This window comes from Trypanosoma rangeli, assembly GCF_003719475.1.
Source record: "Trypanosoma rangeli strain AM80 chromosome Unknown Tra_15.4_contig_00136, whole genome shotgun sequence".
In the NCBI taxonomy this organism is placed as follows: domain Eukaryota; phylum Euglenozoa; class Kinetoplastea; order Trypanosomatida; family Trypanosomatidae; genus Trypanosoma; species Trypanosoma rangeli.
In genome coordinates, this window is record NW_021705882.1 from 2,140 (window position 1) to 15,718 (window position 13,579).

Here is a 13,579-nt window from a genome sequence, read left to right on the forward strand (position 1 = left end):
GTTCGCGTGTCTGACCGTCCTTCGAAATACCCGCCTCAAACTCGCCCTGCGCGGACGCAATGACGAGAATGGCGGCATCTGCCTGGGATGTGCCGGTGATCATGTTCTTGATGAAGTCACGGTGGCCGGGGGCATCGATGATCGTGAACACGGACTTGGGCGACTCGAACTTCCAGAGCGCAATGTCGATCGTGATACCGCGTTCCCGCTCAGCCTTCAGCTTGTCCAGCACCCAGGCGTACTTGAACGACGACTTGCCGATCTCAGCCGCCTCCTTCTCGAACTTCTCAATCGTACGCTTGTCAATGCCTCCGCACTTGTAAATGAGGTGGCCAGTGGCCGTGGACTTACCGGCATCGACGTGGCCGACCACCACGAGGTTCATGTGCACCTTCTCCTTCCCCATCGCGCTTGGTTTACCTTGTGGGCTAAACAAACAATTAAAAGCTGTGTCGCAGACCTAGTGCCCACGGCAGCGAACGCAGGGAGAAGATAATGTGGTGTAGACATATGGGTAGTTTGTCAGTTGTGATTTTTCCCCGTTTTTTTTTTTTAGTGTGTGTGTAGGATGTGTCATAAGGCGAATATTGCTGCACGTTGGGTGTGCGGCTTACCTTATCTTTGATTGGAAGGGAGTTTCGTGGTTGACCGGTGTGTGTGTGGATGTAGTATGTACGCTCTGTTTTGTTGGTTTTTTTTCTTTTTGTTTTGGTCTTCCTTTCCTCTCACCTGCGTGGATGTATTTGTTGCTGGTGTCACTCCCGGTGGTTGCGCAGTGTGACATGTCTTTGCCGCAACTCCTTCGATAGGCTGTTTTTTGCGAATACGATCACGTAGAGGACGGCGATTGTGGCAAAGACGGAGACGAAGGCGCAGACACTGAGGGCCCTGTGCGAGTTGTAGGCACGGTGCTCCTCCCAGCGGTACTGTATCTCGATCTCGTCATGCTGTACGGTGGCGTAAACCGCCTCCGCATGAAATGCCGTTATTTTGTTGAACGTGCCCTCCTGGTAGCCGAAGCTAAAGGTGACGGCGGCCAGGTGGAGCACGTGCTCATCTTGACTGGTCTTTTTGGGTGGCGTTTTTACCCCGTAGAGGGGCGTCCGCACGGTACTTTTCAGAAGCGGTAGCCACGCGGTGGATTTGCTGAGTCCGCGCTCCAGCTGGAAGCGCACGGCAACGTCGCTTAGTGACCGGCCGGATACTTTTGCGTGCCTACGTGCGTGCTCAAAGAGTAGCTTGGCGGGCTGGTGTACCCGTCTGTTGATGCCGAAGCGTGGGCAGAAGTCAGGCGGCAGCGGTCGGAGAAACTGCTCACCTTGATCAAAGTCCCGCATGTCGTTGACGTCGTCCATGTCGTTGCGTCCCACGACGATGTTTGGCGATACACGCTTAAGACGCATGTGCAGAGTGACTGGGATAATCTCGCCAACGTTCCATCCCTCCACCCCCAACGTCGAGAGGAGGAGTAGAAGCAGCAATGTCAGCAGTGGAGGCTGCCACATCCACCACGGTCGCATCGGCAACAGTCGCACCTTCTGTCGCCCTATCCGGTTGCTGCGACTGTTGCTGTTTCCTACTTGATTGATCCAGAAGCAGCAGCGGCGGCAGACACCTTATTCCTTCTTGTTCTTCCAAACCCCTAGCACACCCGAGTGTATCTACGACCGCAGAGAAGTGGGGGGAGAGATGGGAATGCATGCAGCGAGTAATATGGTGCCAAATAAAGAGGAGAGATGAGTCCCCGCACGTCTTCCCTTTGTTCTTGTTCCTTCCCCGCTTCCTCCGCTGCTGCTTGCCCTTTCCCCGCATATGTGGTGAAGTGCAAGGTAGATTCACCGCTGGCGAAAACGTCTGGGTTTCCCGAATGGATGACATGTCGGAGTTTCAACACGCTCCTTGACAAACAGTGCCTTGCAACGCTCCTTTGCGCGCATTAGCTGCGAGGCCAGCGGCCCACGTGCCACTGCCGTTGTCACCCGTGCCACGACGGGGTACGTGCCCGCTAGGAACACCACCTGCAACGGTAGCAGACCGTTCGCGATGTTATGCCCTATGTGCAGTGCGGTGAGTGTGGCGGCATCGATGCGGCAGCCGGCGACGGTCCAGTCATCCGCGTGACGCCCGCCCTCCCAGTTGATGAGGCCGGTGAGGGGGTAATGGTGGCGGTGAAGCCATGCCTCTATGCCCGCCACGGTCGCCCTGTCGTGTAGCAGCAGCCACGCACATACACCTGTGCATCCGGCCTCGAGGAAGAGTTGATACGTCGCGATGGGCACCGCATTGGCGATAAACCACACAATCGGAGGCGAAGTGCGCCACGAGAAGCGGCGCTGTGGCGGCTCAGGCCGTGGATTACTTTTCTGCAGGCGGTTCGGATGCCGCGGTGATGCCGCGCACCGCCCATTCGCGTTGCTGCTGCGCGGATGCGGTTGTGCCGGAACTCGAGACACCACGCCGCGAGTACTGCGGTCTAAGACGTCTGCCGCACGACGCCGCCACATCTACTGCAGTGCACTCTGCGGACGCAAACAAAGGAGAGCGGAGACGCGCAGGTTTGTGGCAGCACGGCGAAGGATGCAGAGCCAGCAGCAACAATGCCGTGTATCAGACGTCACACACACAAACACACAAACAAACAAATACACACACAAAGATGTATTCACCTACTACGTACCTTTTTCATCTTCTGTCTTTTCTTTTATCATTTCTTCTTGCGTCAGTTACACGTTTCTTCGGGGTTAATTACCTGCGCTTATGTTGCCTTGGGGGCCTCGCCAAGAGGGTCGTTCGCTTCCCCCCCCCATTCACCGTGCGGAGCGTGTCGGATGAAGGCGGCGGTGTGTCGCCTGTTCATCGCGGCCACCGCCGCCTCCACCTGCGCAAGCGTCACACGGTGGGGGGCGTCCTCCGCCATCGCCTCGGCCTCGTCCTGCCCGGTGGACGGCCTCTCCGCGGAGATGAGGGAACAAATGTCGAAGTGGTGCGACGCAGGCGCGTCGTCGTCGATGTGTACGTCAACGCCGTCGTGGTTCGCCGGCAGCGCTTCTGCACCCTCCTCTCTGACTTCCCCCTCGGCACCTGAAGAGTCCCAGCCAAACACCAGCAGGCGCAGGGCGGCACTGGCGGCGGCATCGCTGCTTGCACGCTCCACCACCGCGCGGACAAGAGCCGCACCGTCTGCACAGGCCTCAAGGCCGTACTCAACGACAAGCCGCGCCACATGATCCTCCGTTTGCGCCACAAACCACGCCGAGCGGCCGTTCGTGACGGGGCGGAGATGCACCTGGTCGTTGAAGACCAGCAGTGGCGCACTCCGCCGCTTCTCGACCGGGTTCGTTGGCGGCAGGGCGTTCTCAACAAACGTCATCACCCGATCATACGCGGCGAGAACACACTCCGAGCGCTTCATGCTTGGCGCTCGCCAGGACATCACGCCGTGCATCGTCACAATGTAAAAGGTCGGCTTTCGCAGAGGGGTGTTGACGGAGAAAATGGACGCGGCAGCCGCTGTGGTCGCTGCTGAAGGAGACAAAGAAGAATGAGGGGGTGACACTGCCTCCCAACGTCGCTTCTTCCGACGCGGCTGCGGTTGCTGACGCCTCTCGCCCCCTCCTCCTCCGGCCTCCGAGACCGCTGGTGCGGTGGTGTCGGTGATCTTCGACACAGACACCACCGCACCGCTGAAGTGGTGGCACACCCCCAACCGTTGCGGGTACAGGCTGTAGTTGTACGCCGCGTAGCAGTTCAGTGAGCCACGGGCGAAGCGGTGCAGCACGGAGCGCCCTATTAACAAGTTGCGACTGTTGTTTTTCATGGCCACATCGAACACCCCGAGTTCCCGCACATCCAGTGGGGAAAGGCGCATTCCTGCATACGCGTCGTCCAGTTCCACCTCCGTGGCGAGTCGCATCGTGCTGGCGTCAAAGAAGGCGAGGTCCTCATGAAGCGTCATGGAGAAGGTCGCCGAGGGGTGTAAGTAGCGGTGGTGAAAGTTATCGTCGTTCAGCTCCTCCTCGTGGAGTTCAGGACCCGCGTCCTCATCTACTTGACCTTCCTCAGCAGAGGAATGACAGCGACGCCGCTGTTGTCGTTGATACTGCAGTTCTGCCACGGTCCACGGCACACGGCGGGTCTCCCACACGTACAAGAACCGCGCCAGCCCGTCCACCACTGCATCCACCTCCTCACTGGCAATCACCCGGCGGCTCTCTGTGCCTTGCGCGGCGGTGCAGAACGTGTATGACACCGCCGTTGGGTGCGGCATTGACAGCGGTGGACGACGAATTGCTCTGCCGTCGAGGCTGGTAAGCCTGGGTAGCGACTTGCGCACCTGCTCCCGGTACTCCGGCTTGCGTGTGATGGGGTTGTCCGCGAGCGAGAGACGCAGCAGACGACTTGAAAAATGTGCCCGGAGTACAAAGAGGAAACGCAGGCTCATCAGTCGATTTTCACTCATGTTAAGAGCAAGCAGGGTGGAGTCCATCTGGTGCTTCCGCAGGGCGTTAACAAGGGCGTCAGCGGAGGTCATGGCGCAACGACGCACGGTGAGCGAACGCAGCATCACTGGTTTCTGCTGTTGCAGCTGCGTGGCCTCGTCATTCATCACGTGGAGGCTCCACACGATGGCCTCCACCAACTCGTGCGCACAGGCCGGGGAGCTCAGGTCAATCTGCTTCTCCGTCACACCGCGTGGTAGCCGCAGTACGTTGCCGCCCGTGAAGTGCGCTGCCGTCTCGGGACGGATGACAGCGGCGTCTGGGTGCTGCGACACGTACGCGACGATGTGGGGGAGGGAGGATAGGTCCACCACGCCGAGCGATGGGTAGCAAGCGGTGACAGTGACCACCCGCTGCTCCTCCGTCTCCACATCGGCGTCGTCCACATCACCGCCCTCCGCCATTTGCATCTCCGCCTCCAGGCGACGCCGCAAATCACACACAACTTTCAAAGGCACCTCAAAGCAGCCCTGCCACAGCAAACACACCACACATTTCTGCAGCGGCGAGAGGCTGCCGAAGACACGCTGCCGTTGGGTTGAGAGACACTTTTTTTGCGGTTGCTTCACCTGCACTCCCTGCGCTGTTGTCTCGCTTGGTCTCACGCTCTCTCTTCGCGTTAACTGCCGGAGCTCTGCCTGCATCTCGCGCCTGTGGGAGTAAGGGCAGCGCCGCAGCCGCAGCGATGCCATGCGCTCCGCCACCGCGACGTCAAGGCTCCAGTTCTCATACGACTTCTCTCGTTTCAGTTCGGCCACAATGTTGTCAATGGCGGCGGTGCGTTGGCGCTCGTCTGTCACCGCTCCGTCCTGCAGCACCTCCTCCTGCAGCCTAAACAGCTCCGTGGCGCTGCGAAGAAGTTCTTCCTCCTTTTCCGCGGCAACTCTGGCGCGAAGCGAGGTCTCCTGCACGTAACCGCGGCAGAAGCCATGCGTCCGCAGCGCCGGGCACAACGTTGAGCACAACGTGGTGTCATCGCGGCGGCGTCCAAGAACCCGCGACCGTTTCGCGTAGCCGCCTGTGCTGGAGAGCATACGTGGGTGCCAATGCGTGCAGTACCACCGTCGGCAGCCGAGGCGACAAGTATGTGGAGTGGGAGGAAGCTCTACACGTCAGGCAGGAAAAAAAAAAGGAAATAACAAAAAATGTGAACAACGGAAACAAGTATTTGGGTGGGTGAAGCACACAACCAAAGACACATTGGCTGAGCAAAAAAGAGAGTTTTGGGGGAGGCACTTGCGTGTTGTCGCCGTCGCCGCCCTCCTCCCGCGGCCGGCTTAGTCGAGTGACACCACGAGGGACACCGCGGCGTCGCAGCAGTCGGCTGCGGGCAACACCTCGTCGCTAACGACGCCCCACCTCTTACTCCGCGAAAGGGCTTCCGTGACGACAGCCTTGGCTCCCCGCTGCAGGAGAGACAGGTCATCCCGTTCACCTGTCTGCACCTGCGGCTGCCGCTGAGTTCCGAGCAGATTCACTAGCAGCGTCCCACCACGGTGCAGCTTTGAAATCACGTGAGCGAGCTCAAGTCCAATGGGCACCTTTGCCTCTCGCGGCTGCTCGCTATGAACCGTGTAGCATCCAAGACCAAAGTAGCGGGACTGCAACGCATGCAGCGGCTCCTTTTGTGGGCGGTTCTTGGAGTGCGACACGAGACGCAGGAGACTTGCAATGTTTGCACCTGTTTCCCCCGGTGCCGCCGCCGCTGACTTGCTGAGGGGAACGTAACTGACGTGGAAGTCACGCTCCAGCTCGAGGCCGCTCTCCACGCCAACGTGCACCGCAACACGACTGAAGGCGCAATCCGCGTCATTCACATCAAGAATGGCGATCGGCTGAGCAGCAGAGGCGGACAATGACCGTCGCTCCTGCGTCTCCCTCGTCAGCAGCTGGGAAAACGTCTGCCGTGCCGCGCGAAGAACTCGAGGTCCTGCTGCACGTGGAGATTCGAAAATCACCCCGTTTTCCATAAGTGGAACTGCCGTCAGCTGTTGCTGTTGGTGCTGCGTGGTAATGATCCACTCGGCAGACACGCCGTTAGGTGGAGTCCGCGGCGAGAGTCCCACCACCGTAACTCCCTCCTGCATGTCTCCTAACACCGCCGCCGCCGCCGCCTCCACGGCCCCCGCAACGGTCACCAAGACATCTGGCGAGACATCGTCCACGGCCTCTTTGCCTGCGTGGGTCCTGACGAGCCGCGTCATGGTACCGTACATCTCCAGGCGCGTGCCGCGTGGAAGGCCATCCGCAGGCCCATCTGCAAGGACACACATGTTCGTGTCGCCGTCCCACCGCAGACCGAGTACTTCCCACCGCAATGCCACCGCACGGCGCAATAGCGAAGGCGTCACCGTCGCCACTGCACAAGGCCACACACGTGTGTGACGCAACATTGAAAACCTAGCAGCGCAGCCACCGCCCCTCCTGCTGCCACCACGGCTCACTACACCCTGCCACGCTTGACCCCCAAGCGCCACTTGAAATTCCGTGGTGTGTGTGTGTACCTGTAAGAGAGACTTTTATTTACGTGTATATTCACAGAGAGAAAGAGAAAGGAATATAACGAGAGCAATGAGGGGGAAACCGTACATACGCACACACACACACACACAGCAGCAGCAGCGGAAGAGTCCAGCGACGGAGGAGGCAAAGCGTACAAGTGGGGAAAGGAGGGTGGAGAGCAGGAGCGGGATGGACTGACGTCGTTGTTGATGCCGCGTAAATGCACCAGCGGCTGCCTCTCGCCACGTACTCCCCCGCCCTCCCGCCAAGGCTGTACGTCACGGTTTAAGTACAGAAGCAACTGCATATCGTACACGTGCATGGACGCGCGTCCGCGACATACTATTTTGGAGGGAAACCGCCGTATGGCAAATCACAAGGAAAACCACACACATGCAGAGAGAAAAAAAAAACAATAAAAAAGGAAGGGAGGGAAACGCCATGCACAGTGCGCCTTCTCACCCCCACTCTAGGTTTTTTCCCCCCAATTTCCTCCCCACCGTTGCAACGACCAGACTACGTCCCCACCGCCCAAGATATAAGGATATGGCACACTGGCCCCTTTTCTTCCTTTTCTTTTTTCTTCTTTCCTTTTCGCATTCTTCCTTCTTCCGTCCTCCTCTACTCTTTAAAACCGAAGAACCGCACACGTAAGGGAGATGGCCTGTTTGTTGTTGGCGGTGTCGGCGGTAAAACATTTTTGCCGTCAATCCTCAAAATAAAATAAAAAAATGTGTCTGTGTGTGTGGGTGGGGGGGGGGGAGGAGGAGAAATGAGAAAAAAACAACAACAACAAAGTACTCTAATGTGGCGAAAAAGCACACGCCCTATAACACATTAGTTTGGACCTGTACACTATTGAGCAGCCGCTGGGCCGCGCTGCTAACGCTGGTGGGAAAACTTCCGCTATCCGATAACTGCAGGAGAAGCTGCAAAAGGCTGCGCGACTCCACGACGCGTGAGGAATCCGCTGAGTACGCCAGTAGAATCTCAATGAAGCGGATTGCATGCACCACCTCCGGCCAGCGATGTCGCTCCATCGCAAGGTTGGCACGATCCACGGCTATGCTGAGGAACGCGCTGGATGCGGCGAGCGCCGCCGCCATGCGTTCATCCTCGCAGAGGTTGAAGAGAACCTTCATCACCTCATCATCGCGGGACTCCTCCGACACAGGGATGCTCTTTGCAGTGTGCGCCAGCAGCGGCACGCTACACCGCGTGTCTCGTATAAAGGCGGCGGCTTTCTGCGACGAGCACTGAAGCACTGGAAGACACCTAAGCAGCGCAATGCGTGTGTTGACGTCAATAGAGGCGTTCGACGCGACAACGAGGAATGTCCCGGCAATGCTCTTTCCCCCAACGTTGAGGCCCTTTAGATGATTCCGCGAAACGTGGTGAACATACTGTAAAAGCAGCAAAATGGCGTTAGGACATAAGTGACGACTCGCCTCCTGCAAAGCCAACAACCACTTCCCTTCTGCCTGCCATTCTCCAATGCCTCCAGCTGTATTTGTGCTGCCAGGGCCACCCACGCTATTTCTGCGAGCTACCCCGCATCGACTGGCCGTTTTTTCTCCAGCAACGTGTGCGCTACTATCTGTTATGGAAACGGAGCCGTCTACGGTGGCGACAGCGGTCACGCTGGACGACTCCACCCCCTCCGCGTTCTGCGCCACGGACATCGACGGTCCTACCACGATGCTCTCGTCACCGGTCTTTTTAAAAACTCGTCGAAGCACCTCGAAGAGTTTGTCCAGACTTTTCCATCCAATAAGTGGCTCTTTCTCCTCGTGGAAGGCGGTACAGCAGGCCTCCTCTATGATGCGTTGAACGGCATACACCGCGTGATCCGCAACAAATCGATTCTGTGAAACAAAGCGTCGAAATGTGATTTGTCCGGCATCTGTGGAAGACAACTCCTGCGGCAGTGAAAAGGGAGTTGAAGGCCCATCCTCCTCGCAGCCGACCATCAGGTTGTGCAGCGCATCGATGCAGGTGACGGCCACATCACCCTCTTGGCACTGTAAGAGAAAGTACAGTGCCCCTGGGTGCGTGGGTGCGTACTGCGACACCCGCGAATCCTGCCGCTCGCAACAGCAGATAAAGAGCGAGCTGAGCGAGTCTGCTTTCCCCAGCACACTAAGTTGCGTGTTGTCCCAGAGGTTGGTCTCGCCAAGTTGGGTGAGAAAGCAGCTCGCTTCGTTGCGACATCGCTGTGCCGCAAAGGAAAAGCTGCGAATAATTTCGTACGACGCCTCCGCCGTCACCTTGGGCAGGACGGCGACGACCTTCTTGAGGCAACCCCCCTTCAGCCACTGCTCCCGCTGCTCCGCCTTCTCTTGGAAGAGGTTGGTCCTCACCCATTGCGCGATGGCCATGGAGTTCTCTGCCGCCTGCTCCGTGCTGATGTCCGCCGCCTGCGTATTCGCCAGCGTCTCCAGCGTGTTCTCCGCCAGAAATCCCCCGAACCACGCGTGGCGCTGCAGCGAGGCGGCGGAGTGTCGCTTCCTTGGGTCTCTGTCAAGGCAAGCTCTGAGAAAACTTTCACATACCTCTGAAAGTTCCATCTGCGGAATAGGCACCTCATCAGACTGGGCGATGTGGTACAGAGCACTCGCGGGGGCACGGTCGTAAAACGGCGGGCTGCCCGTCAGCAGCTCCACGCAGAGGCAGCCAAGTGACCAAATGTCGCTGTTCTCATTCGGCTGCTCCCCGCGGATGGTCTCAGGCGCCATCCAATACACGGAGCCCACCACCCCTTCCTCCACGTTTACGGCAGCCACGGCGGCACTCGACTCGGCGTCGGCTTCGCCACCACTCTTGTCGTCCCGCACCACAGTACGCGGCATGGCGAGTCCAAAGTCAGACAGCTTCACAACATCCCCAGCTCCAATGAGGACGTTGGCGCATTTGAGATCACGATGCAGAAACTTTTTTGCATGGATGTACGCAAGTCCGGTAGTGATTTGAAACACAAACCGTGCCACCTCCCGCTCGCTAAAGCGCCCATTCCGCTTTAGTTGTTGCAATAGCGAGCCGCCCTGTGCATACTCGGTGACGATGAGGAAGGCGTTGCCGGAACGGGCGTGGTCAATATAGCGGATGATGTACGGGTTCTCGAGGGAGCTTATAATGGCAACCTCCTTGCGCCATGTCGCCATCACTGTATCGTCGGATGCCATAATTTTCTTGACAGCCACCACCAGCCCCGTACTCCGGTCAATGGCGCTGTACACCACCGCGTTGCCGCCCTTGCCAATGAGGTCCTGCAGCTGGTAGGTGGAGTACCGCCCCTTCACGATTTCGTTCTCCCGCAAATCCTGCATGCGTGTAGGTATAAAAACGCGTCCCCCCCCTCCCCCCGTCTGTATGTGTATGTGTGCGACGCCTCTCCCCACCCCCCTCTATCTCTCTCGATCCCTTCTTTCCTGCTCTGCGGTTCTTTTCTTTTTTAAAAAATTGTTGCCCCGCGCAGGTGTGGCCTTTAATGCGTGCAACGAAGCAACAAAAAAACACAAAACAAGCAATAAATTGCGGATGTGTGTGTGTGTGTGTGTGTGTGTGCGGGCTGCGGTCCCCACTGACTGACACGTGCAGCCCTCCCACACGAAACTCAAGACGACTTCGCCCCCCAAAGCAAAAAAAAAAAAGAGACATGGTGGTAAAATCAGCAGCAGCAGCGGCGGCGGAAAGATCAAAAAACGAAAACAAAATGGAAAAAAAAAGATAAAGAGACATGACGAGACCTTTGGTGCACGTCACGCAACACGCTGCAATGCTCCCTCCTACGCTCTTGCAACGTGGTAGTGGTGGCGCAAATGTGTGTGCACGCCCTACGCGGTGATCTCGTTTCGTGCGCGCTGCCGCCCCGTCTTGGAACGTGAGCGGAGTGCCTCATGCAGCGGCTGGTGCCCTTTAATCACCTCCACCTCCTGCCCAGCCTCTGCGAGCAGTTTCACCACGCCATTCAGGACCACGGCGTCGATGCCAATGTCACAGTCGAGGGCAAACTGGCTCACGCGATTCACCGTTTCTGCGTCCCCGGCGCGTGCGGCGCGCTCGATGATGGGCAGCACCATCTCCACCTCCACCCGCAGCCCCGCGTGGGATGTCACCCGTTGCAGGAAGTCAAGTGCCTCATCGATGCTGTCTGCAAGAACGGCCTGTCGGATGAGAACGCGGAACGTAAAGGCGTTTGGCACCACGCCGTTCTCTAGCATGGCGTCGTAGATGGTGCGCTGCAGCGACGCCCCACGCTGAGTCGAGAGCCCAACCAGCAGGCAATTGTACGTGTTCGTGCGTGGCTGGATGCCCCAACCTGCCATGTAGTCGCCGACAAGCGACATCGCCCGCCTGTCCTCGCCCAACTTCGCGGCGGCAAGCACGACAAGATCCAGCGAATGTGCAGAGACGATTTGCCCACCACGGCGTCGTGCGCGCAGATGCTGCATCACGCGGTCCAGCAACGCCGTGGTGCTCATGGCGTCCGCCAACGCCATCATGAAGTGGCGATCCATCACTTGCCGCAGACAATCTACCGTGCACTTCTTAAACGGGTCTGTCAGCTCCAAGTGTCCTTTTCGGGACATCAGCTCCAGCAAGTCAAATGCCTTCTCCAGCTCCAACGCCTGCGCCCAACACCACACAACTAGACTAAGAACATCGGCAGTTTTGGTCATGACATGCCGATCCATCATGGCGAGGACTTTACCGGCCGTGTCAGCGTCGGCGCACTTCGCACAGCGCTGCAGCAGCTCTGCCACATGTTGTTTCTGTACAAACTGTACAAAAGAGGTCTTGTCAAGAACACAACGCAGCTCCAGCTCAAACATGAGCCAGAGGACGTACTCTGGCGGATACTCCTGCGCATTGCGAAGCCACTGCTCCATCATCTGCGCGAGCAGTCTTCTGTCCATCACGCTACCCCCGTGACGAAGGGCCTCGCGCGTGACATCCACCACGAAGGACGCGTCCGGCGAGGAGGGCACAACATGCAGCAAGAGGACCTGAACTGTGCACGGCAGCGGTTGCATCATCGAGTCACGGCGCATCTCGTACCACAGCCCAACCGGGTCAACGCCCATGCGGATGTGCAGCTCAATAAGATAGTGGTACGTCAACGCGTCAGGGAGGACACACACGGCTTTCATCTCCCGCAAAACAAACATAACCTCATCCCGCGAAAAGTTCTTCCGCTGTGTCAGCACCTCCAAATAGGCGTTAAAGAAACTTGTATTCAGAAGAGGCAAGTCACGGCCACCTTCGCCCCTGCCCCCTGCAAAATCGCGTAGCCCAACGGTAAAGACCTCACGTACCCGATCCATGCGACCCAGCGCCGTGAACGTGCGCATCAAACACACCGCCATGTCCCGCGCCTGACAAGCTCCACCGGCAAACTCCTGCAACGACATGCGGTCCGCGAGAAAGGATGCCTCATAGAACCGCACGACACCATTGTAGTTTTTCGCCGCCATCAATTCCACCACATGAGGAAGAGGCGCTACCGTTTCCATGGCAGCAGATGCACCATGCACCTGACGAACTGCCACGCACACCATTTGCGTAGGCTGCCACCACCTTAGGTGGCACTGAACAAACTGTAGCGGGCAGCGCATATACGCTCACACGGTCCGCGTTTTTTTTTTAACACGCCAACGAGTCGCAGCAAGCCAAGCAAACAAAACGAGAAGCCAGAGAGCACAGCTACGCAGAGTAGCGTCAACACGAAAACCCGGGAGTCACAACCCCAAGAAGGGAGTCAACGGCAGTGCGGAGATTTCATCACAATCCACCAAAAGGTGGAAGCCAACCACGCACCTCTTCCACACCCTCCGCTCAGAAGAAGAAACTGCTGGTGTGACAAAACAACAACATTAAATAAATTACCAGAAGAACAGTTCAAAAATAAATATTCGTTTTTGTTATCATCCACGCAACAAACACCACAGCCTCAACAGAAACGCTCACAAAAAAGAGAAACAACACGCTCACTCCACAACGCAAAGCCCCCTTCCCGACAACATTCATGATAAAGCCGTACAAAAACAAAACTACAACAAATGACTCCTATAAATGTTCTAAAAAAAAAAAAAAACCAAAACCAAAACAGAAAATCTATAACAACAAATACAGACAACAATTCCACTGCTACCTCACTTGTCGTTGACGGCCAGCGCAGAGATGAAGGCGGCGCCAATGCCGCTGCCGTCCTTCACAAGAGCCATTTTCACGTTGCAATCCGCGCCGAGAATGACGTTCATAGTTTCCTGCAGCAGGCGGCGGAATGACGGTGTCTTCTCGTACACAGACCCATCAACAGCGACCGTTGCGCAGCCCTGCTTGTGCGTCTTCGCGAGCGGCGCACTGCAGAACATGGCGCTGATCTGTGCAGCGCGCCCACGCACCAGGCGGCAAACATCACGGATCACATGCAAGTCCTCCACGCTCGGCACGTCCACGTTGAACAGCTTGCGGATGACGCTGCGTGTGAACTGCAGCCCGGGCATGCGGTCCGCAGACAACATACCCATGAACTTCGTCTCGAAGCTCCACGGCTTGGCCATCGCGGACGCCAGGGA

At 57.6% G+C, this 13,579-nt stretch overlaps 8 protein-coding genes across 8 annotated transcripts in view, besides 8 other annotated features; all 8 read right to left on the minus strand.

The window, feature by feature from the left end:
• TraAM80_04578 (elongation factor 1-alpha (EF-1-alpha)) overlaps positions 1 to 406 on the minus strand; it is a gene marked incomplete at both ends in the record, with an annotated part of 588 nt that extends 182 nt beyond the window's left edge. The window contains one exon of the mRNA XM_029381501.1: positions 1 to 406. This exon is cut by the window's left edge and continues 182 nt beyond it. Within this exon, the coding sequence (XP_029238587.1) occupies positions 1 to 406 (406 nt within the window).
• A 274-nt stretch (positions 407 to 680) lies between these two features.
• Positions 681 to 711: a microsatellite.
• Positions 712 to 755: 44 nt separating this feature from the next.
• TraAM80_04579 (uncharacterized protein) lies at positions 756 to 1,505 on the minus strand (the record flags this gene model as incomplete). The annotated part of the gene is made up of 1 exon (XM_029381502.1): positions 756 to 1,505. One exon carries the CDS (start codon positions 1,503 to 1,505, stop codon positions 756 to 758), a length of 750 nt encoding a protein of 249 aa, XP_029238588.1.
• A 330-nt stretch (positions 1,506 to 1,835) lies between these two features.
• TraAM80_04580 (uncharacterized protein) lies at positions 1,836 to 2,504 on the minus strand (the record flags this gene model as incomplete). Its single annotated transcript, XM_029381503.1, has 1 exon — positions 1,836 to 2,504. The coding sequence occupies one exon, from the start codon at positions 2,502 to 2,504 to the stop codon at positions 1,836 to 1,838; it is 669 nt and encodes a 222-aa protein (XP_029238589.1).
• A 111-nt stretch (positions 2,505 to 2,615) lies between these two features.
• Positions 2,616 to 2,655: a sequence feature (A-rich).
• A 22-nt stretch (positions 2,656 to 2,677) lies between these two features.
• Positions 2,678 to 2,716: a microsatellite.
• A 39-nt stretch (positions 2,717 to 2,755) lies between these two features.
• TraAM80_04581 (uncharacterized protein) lies at positions 2,756 to 5,533 on the minus strand (the record flags this gene model as incomplete). Its single annotated transcript, XM_029381504.1, has 1 exon — positions 2,756 to 5,533. The coding sequence occupies one exon, from the start codon at positions 5,531 to 5,533 to the stop codon at positions 2,756 to 2,758; it is 2,778 nt and encodes a 925-aa protein (XP_029238590.1).
• A 243-nt stretch (positions 5,534 to 5,776) lies between these two features.
• Positions 5,777 to 6,892, minus strand: TraAM80_04582 (uncharacterized protein; the record flags this gene model as incomplete). Its single annotated transcript, XM_029381505.1, has 1 exon — positions 5,777 to 6,892. One exon carries the CDS (start codon positions 6,890 to 6,892, stop codon positions 5,777 to 5,779), a length of 1,116 nt encoding a protein of 371 aa, XP_029238591.1.
• Positions 6,893 to 7,086: 194 nt separating this feature from the next.
• Positions 7,087 to 7,111: a microsatellite.
• A 453-nt stretch (positions 7,112 to 7,564) lies between these two features.
• Positions 7,565 to 7,613: a microsatellite.
• A 215-nt stretch (positions 7,614 to 7,828) lies between these two features.
• Positions 7,829 to 10,327, minus strand: TraAM80_04583 (putative protein kinase; the record flags this gene model as incomplete). The annotated part of the gene is made up of 1 exon (XM_029381506.1): positions 7,829 to 10,327. The coding sequence occupies one exon, from the start codon at positions 10,325 to 10,327 to the stop codon at positions 7,829 to 7,831; it is 2,499 nt and encodes an 832-aa protein (XP_029238592.1).
• A 212-nt stretch (positions 10,328 to 10,539) lies between these two features.
• Positions 10,540 to 10,565: a microsatellite.
• Positions 10,566 to 10,690: 125 nt separating this feature from the next.
• Positions 10,691 to 10,734: a sequence feature (A-rich).
• A 100-nt stretch (positions 10,735 to 10,834) lies between these two features.
• On the minus strand, positions 10,835 to 12,559 carry TraAM80_04584 (pentatricopeptidecontaining protein; the record flags this gene model as incomplete). Its single annotated transcript, XM_029381507.1, has 1 exon — positions 10,835 to 12,559. The coding sequence occupies one exon, from the start codon at positions 12,557 to 12,559 to the stop codon at positions 10,835 to 10,837; it is 1,725 nt and encodes a 574-aa protein (XP_029238593.1).
• A 521-nt stretch (positions 12,560 to 13,080) lies between these two features.
• Positions 13,081 to 13,114: a sequence feature (A-rich).
• Positions 13,115 to 13,153: 39 nt separating this feature from the next.
• TraAM80_04585 (hexokinase) lies at positions 13,154 to 13,564 on the minus strand (the record flags this gene model as incomplete). The annotated part of the gene is made up of 1 exon (XM_029381508.1): positions 13,154 to 13,564. One exon carries the CDS (start codon positions 13,562 to 13,564, stop codon positions 13,154 to 13,156), a length of 411 nt encoding a protein of 136 aa, XP_029238594.1.
• Positions 13,565 to 13,579: the final 15 nt, after the last annotated feature.